Raw genomic sequence first — 6,770 nt, forward strand, 5'->3', positions numbered from 1 at the left:
TTAGGTTAGTTCACAGTGTTCTCACAGAGAACTTAATTTATGGTGCAGAGCCCTATGTGGTTGGGCTGTTGTAAGATTGAATAATGAGACAATCAGCAGTACATCCTCGGCAGAAACATAGGCTGTGCCTGTTGCTTAGTTATCACACGTGATTTAAAAGCCTGGCTCGTGGAGGGAGGGGCTGGGGTGGCAGGTCAAATGGACGTGCGTGCATTTGTACCCTTGGTGGCAATGGTGCCTCCATGTCACTGCCGGATACCATGGGCACGACGGAGCTGGGAGGCCTCTGGGAAGCTGCGCTAATCCCGATTATTTCCCATCCTCCTCTTAGGATCTGGTTTCCTCTTAGGATCTGGTTCTCCATAGCATTAAAGAGCAGGCGGTGAATAACAGGTTAGATCAGAAACAGGCCTTTGCATGAGATTAAATCTTAGCAGTGGGAGAAGTTCTGTTTGGTTCTTTCACTGGTGATACTCACATTTTATATTTCTTACCTCTATAAAGATGAGAAATAAAACTGAGAGAGCACCTTACTTTTTACAGCTAAAATCGTGCTTTCTCAGGCACCTACCCAGAGTGTGATTACACACATGTGTGCCTGTGTCCATTTACACAAGTGTCTGTATTTCATGCCATTATGAACACACACATAGGCACCAACATCACAAGTGAACTGCGGGCAGCAGGGGGCAGCTTATCACAGTCCACCACAGGATGTTGTTCCCTGGAGTTTTAGAGTTCATGAGCCAGGAACATAGAAAATAAAAAGACAGTGGGGAGTCTAGCATGGATCAGCTTCATGTTTTTCAAGATCATTTAAACATTTTTTTTTTTGAGACAAAGTCTCACTCTATTACCTGGGTAGAGTGCCACAGCATCATAGCTCACAGCAACCTCAAACTCCTGAGCTCAAAAGATCCTCCTGCCTCAGTCTCCCTAGTAGCCAGGACTATAGGCACCTATCACCACACCCAGCTAGTTTTTCTATTTTTTGCAAAAATGGGGTCTCACTCTTGCTCAGGCTGTCTTGAACTCCTGAGCTCAAGCAATCCAAGGACCTTGGCCTCCCAGAATGCTGGGATTATAGGCATGAGCCACCTTACCTGGCAGTAGAGTGTTTTGAACACATTTTAGAAAACAGTAAGTAGACCTAACAGTAGTAAGGTTGGTGAGGAAAAAGCTACAGAGCCATCAAAGAAAAAAGTAAGACTCTAAGCCTGCAGCCTGAGTGGCTCCTCCGGGCCTGTTGGAGAAGCTGTCTCCTGGCCCTTCCTGTGTACCTGGGGCCAAGTTGGATTATGGGTGGGGAGAATCTGGCAGTGATTACACATGTGACTAATCCGTTTTAATGATAAACGTTTGTGTATCATTTGGTACCTCTCAACCACCCTGGTATGCCACATTTTCTGAGGAAAGCTATTCAAAGGTTCCCACCTGGGAGGTCACTGGTATGTTGGATATACAAGCATTCATTCATGTTTTTAAAATAAATTTTTTCTTTTTATTTAATCAGCTGTCAAAGCTTGAAAAACAGCAGCAAAGGAAAGAAAAGACCAGAGCCAAGGGTCCTTCTGAATCGAGCAAAGAAAGAAACACTCCCCGAAAAGAAGACCGCAGTGCCAGCAGCGGGGCCGAGGGCGACGTGTCCTCTGAACGGGAACCGTAGGCTCGGGTGCTGGAATTCAGGTAGGAGCTTCCCCAGCCTGGATGTTCTGAGGAAGCAACAATGAATCGAGAATAGAATGGCTGCTGAGGCAGGATTCATTTCATGGACGTTCATCCACAGCTTCCTTAAATCTACCTTCCCGGATGGAGAGAAAAGTGAGCAAGTGAGACGTGTTGGACCCATTGAGCTGTGAGAGGGTGATGCACCCCAGTCCTGAGACATCCCCCCAGGGGCAGGGCAGTCCTCTGTGTACCACCTTCCTTAGGGCCGGTGTCAGTCCACAGCTGCTGCTTTTGATTATTTATTCATTTATTTAAAAATTGTTTCTGTTTTAGAATTAATTTTATACTTAAAGGTCACAAAAACAGTAGAAGGCGTTCCCTTCTATCCCCCACCCTACTTCCTCAAGGTTAACATCTTATATAACCATCATACAGTGATTAAAAGTAGGAAATCAACAATATTATTAACTGTAGAATTTGCTTGAAATTCATCATCTTTTCCACGAATGTCCTTTTTATCTTCCCTGATCCTATCTGTGATCATACAGTGCATTTAGGTTTTTTCCCCACCACAATGCTAAGAGGGTATCAACGTTTTTGTTAGAGGGGTAGCTCTGTAATGCTGAAGTCAGGGCCTTGAGTGCCCACCCCAGGACAGTGTTTGTTGTACCCAGGTGTTAAGCGCTTATTCCTGCCCTGCCACCCTTCCCTTCTCAGTTACCAGTGTCTTTCTGTCTTTCTGTGCCATGTGTACCCATCATTTGGCTCCCACATTCACTGGCATTTGTGTTTCCATTCCTGACATACTTCACTTAGAATAATGGTCTCCAGTTCTATAATGACATTATTTCATTCCTCTGGGGGCTGGGTAGAACTCCGTGGTGTGTATGGATCTCATTTTCTGTTTCCACTCATGCACTGATGGGCATTTAGCTTGATTCCATATCTTTGCAATTGTGACTTGTGCTGTGATGTTTATGATTTATAATCCTTCCAGAAATCCATAATCCAAAGGGGTGCAAAGGTGGTAAAGAAAGTACACAGAGGCTCAGCGCGTGTAGCTCAAGTGGCTAAGGCACCAGCCACTTACACCCAAGGTGGCAGGTTCGAATCCAGCCCGGGCCCACCAAACAACAATGACGGCTACAACCAAAAAATAGCCGGGTGTTGTGGCAGGTGCCTGTGGTCCCAGCTACTTGGGAGGCAGAGGCAGGAGACTCGCTTGAGCCCAGGAGTTGGAGGTTGCTGTGAGCTGAGATGCCACGGCACTCTACCCAGGGGGACAGCTTGAGGCTCTGTCTCAAAAAAAAAAAAGAAAAAGAAAGTACACAGAATGACCTATAAGCTAGTTTTTCAATTATGCTGATTGAGTTGAACAGTAACTCAGAAACTCATCAAGTTTTTATTTCCATCCTGCTAATTTCATGTGGCAGTGAACAAGTTATTAAGTATGTGATTTTGGCTTTCTTGGTTTTTCTTCTATTGGGAGGGAAAACTCATCTTCTTCAATGGTGCTTTTGTGAAAGGTAGGGGGAAGTCACCATGAGGACTGGCCCCAGCAGGCCAGCAGAGAAGGGGCAGGCTGATTTCCTCGCCCCACATTCATGTGCTGTGTCATCTCAGCTTACCTGGCCTGTGGGGTGGGGCACAGTGGAGGAACACCCCAGCACCTACTCCTGTCCCCTGAATGAAGGGTACAGGGACCAACATTTGTTAGATCGAGTTTTAACAGGGGTTATTACTGCTTCAGAAGCGGAACCCAGACTGGACACTCCAGTTTCCACTCCTGTGGCTGAGGGCAGCTATTCAGCCTTAATGCTTTTTCTCTGTAGACCCCACCCAGGCTTGGCACTGTGTCTCTCCCTCCAGTTCTGTCCAGGACTTCACATAGTAGCCTTCTCCTCAATGAATTGAAAACTGAAGTTTCACTAGCTAACAACAGCTTGAGTGCTCCAACTTCCATGATGAACTCGGTGAATGGGAGAGGGATCAACATCTAAGTGCTTATGCCTCAGTCCAAACCCAGTTATCTGCCCGAATATGTACACACAGAGGCCTAAACTCCAGTGTGCCTTGGAGCTTTGTATTTTCAAAACAGCGTTCAAATTCTGTCACCTAGCTAATTCATTCCTGGATTGTATTATTAATCTGCTAATATATTTTATAAATTTACTGTCTTGATTTTTGCTTTATCTAATCGGTGCTTTGAAAGCTTTGCTTTAATCTAGCAAGGGTATTGAATTCTGTTACTTTTTGAATCAGTGTAAAATGTATCAACTTAAAGCCTTCCATTCGCTTTAGTTTTGGCCTCAGAATAATTCTGGAAGAGAATGTAGGTAGATATAAGTTTCTGTGGCCCCTAGGCAGCCTTGGGGCAGTTTTGCTATTTCTTTGGGCAAGAAAAACACCTGAGGGCCCCTAGGGAGAGGAATGGACAGAACCTGAGTGTGACAGCGTCTCCCACCGAGCTTGTACTCACAGAAGGAATCAGCACACTCAGAAGAGCAGGAGGTGACAGTTTGAGAGGGCACATTTCTCATGGACTTGTACGTATGGTCTTCTTGCTTCTCTCAAGCTAATGAAATTTTAAAAACTCATATTTATTAATATTTTCTTCTCAGGGTAGTGCAGCTTGGGTAGCATGGAACTTGGGGCAGATGGTACTGTTGGCAGTCACCCAGAGCTCGCCAGAGAGCGGGCGCAGCAGGCCCTCGGGGGAGCAGACCCCAAGGGCATAGGCAGGTGTGTGTTTGCTTCCCCTTCCCTGGCAGTCTAGTTTGTTGCCAGGCCTCCATTGGCCCTAGGGAAGAGGTGGGAAGAGGGGTAAAGAAGGATGACAGCCCAGGAAAGTAAAAGCCAGGGGGACTCAGCGGGAAGGAGCAGGGAGATGGGGGAGGGAAGCCTGAGGCCTTGCCTGTGTGCTCGGGCTCCCCTCCAGCCAGGACCCTTGGTGGCGGAGGCTGGGTTAAGGGAAACCTGAGAGCTGTGGGGGCCTGTGCTCTGGTCTCAGCTGTGCAGGACAGCTCCGGGTCTCCATAAGGCTGCTGCAGCATAGCAAGGAGAGGTGGGACAAGGTCAGGCACCAGGAGGCTTGTGCCAGCGCTCACAAGCACCATCCTGTGTGTTCAGAAGGCTCCAGAGGGTCTCCCCTGCCCTGTGAAGGGTGGAGAAGGGGGCTGTGTTGGGTCTGTGGGGCAGACCATGGGTCCTGAGTATAAGGGATGAGGTGAGCCAGCCATAAGGATGAGATGCCGTGAGGGAGCAGCTTCCTCAGGAGGCGGGGGGTGGGTCACGGCCTTAGCTCTTCGTAGCACTGATGGTCCCTCCTGGTCTCTGCCATGCTAGGGAAAGCTGAGGCTAGGTCAGCGGGGAGTAAGAGGAACCCCACCTCAAGTGGCCCCCTTGGTGTGGTGCCAGGGCCTGGGCATTAAGCCGCACCAGCCACCCAGCTACAGGGGCCACTGAGTAGCAGAGCACTGCTAGCACCAAGGTGACCGGAGCCCCTGCAGGCTCGGGGTTTCCCCTGCTGCTGTTCAGTGGAGGGAGGCTCGGAGCAGGTTGAGATCAGCTGTGAACACGCAGAAGCTGTGTGTTCTCTGGGCTGGTTTGTGTCGAACTCTGGGTTTTGGACTAAGCCCATTGACAACTTCACACAGGTGTCCAGTGGCATTTTCGTCAGAGGCAGCAGCAGCAGAGCCTGGTGGCTGGAGCCAGTGCCCAGGAACAGAGGAGTCCTCAGCTGCCGACCGGCTGCCTTAGACACCACAGCCAGCTGAGGACCAGGGTGGGCCTGGGGTGCTGCCACTTCTGAGAAATTAGCCTCATTCCCAGATTTGAAGACTCTAAGGGAACTGGGAATAATGACAGCTGCAGCTCTGATTATGTAATTGGGGGGGGGTTGTTGTCCCTTTGGACAAAATCTGTCATCATAGGAGACCACAAAAATCACCACCAAATATTCACATATCTTTAAGAGCTGAACTAAGTATTGACAGACAGCAGGTGACCTTGGCATTTGTTTTGCTCCACAGAAAAACAGCATCCCCACCCCCCACCCTCCCCCCAGTGAGCAGAGCAGCAGTTTTCATTTGCTTTTCTTGAGAAACAGAAAGAGCCCTAGGGAGCGTCCCAGTCCCTAAGGGGAGAAGCTTTGAGTTTCCAAGGCAAGAGAGAGAAAGAAAGGCAAAAGAAAACGGCATGAGAAACCGAATGATCTTGGGCGTATTTTTCTTTGAAAATGATTCAAAACCTTCACGGTTCAGAGGACATTCCCGGGGCTTCAACATTCTTTATCACGTTGCAAATGTTGCTTCTTATTTTATCAAATGGACACGAAACTGCTAAAATTAACTCCTGGTTTTGTCCTCTGTCTCATTCCTCCAGGCTTCCTCACCTTGTTGGGAGGATTCAAGGTTTTCTATGAGGCTGTAACTCATCATTTCCTCCTTTCTGGCCCTACTAATGCGTTAGGGCAACCTCCGGCTAAATAATGCAGTCTCTGCTTTGGACTGCGGGTTCCAGTGTCGCCTCCTTTCAGTATTTACTTAGCCACTGTGATTAGGGGGTGAGAGCAGCCTGCTCCTGACCAGCACCCCACATTTCTGTCCTCAGATGTCAGCACGCTTGGAACCAAACAAAGGGAGCATGTTGGAAGCTGCCATCTGTTTGCTTTTTCAACGTGACCTTTGTCTGACTAGTAAGATGCGTCCTGGCTGAGCACACATCTCCCTAATGAGCTGGGCAGTTGAGTGTGTGTGTGTGTGTGTGTGTGTGCTCCTTCTGTTAAGCGGGTGCTCAGTGACCTTCCCCTGTGTTTCCTGCCAGTGTTGGGCAGTGTCTCTGCCCTTCCCAGCGCTTCCCTTTGCTCCCTGTGTCAGTTGCACCCCACATTCTCAGCTCTGCATGCTAGCATTTCAGGGTGTGAAGCTAGCTGTGCCTATAAAGTGGTGTTTTTATTTTTTTAACTTAAAACAATATTTTTAGTGGTCACCCTAGAGTTCACAATATACATTTTTAAATAATCTAAGTAAACGAGACTGTGCTACTTCAGCTGTGGTACAGGTACCTTATGGCAGCGTGTTGCCCCGTGTCCCTCCCATCCC

At 48.3% G+C, this 6,770-nt stretch overlaps 1 protein-coding gene across 1 annotated transcript in view; it reads left to right on the forward strand.

The window, feature by feature from the left end:
- DTD1 (D-tyrosyl-tRNA deacylase 1) overlaps positions 1 to 6,770 on the forward strand; it is a 210,213-nt gene that overhangs the window by 193,843 nt on the left and 9,600 nt on the right. Inside the window, exon 5 of the mRNA XM_003798460.3 lies at positions 1,514 to 1,686. Coding sequence (XP_003798508.1) covers positions 1,514 to 1,666 — 153 coding nt within the window. The 3' untranslated portion in view covers positions 1,667 to 1,686. The remainder of the gene's footprint in view (positions 1 to 1,513; positions 1,687 to 6,770) is intronic.

This window comes from Otolemur garnettii, unplaced genomic scaffold (genome assembly GCF_000181295.1).
Source record: "Otolemur garnettii isolate 467f Iridium unplaced genomic scaffold, OtoGar3 scaffold00136, whole genome shotgun sequence".
In the NCBI taxonomy this organism is placed as follows: Eukaryota; Metazoa; Chordata; class Mammalia; order Primates; family Galagidae; genus Otolemur; species Otolemur garnettii.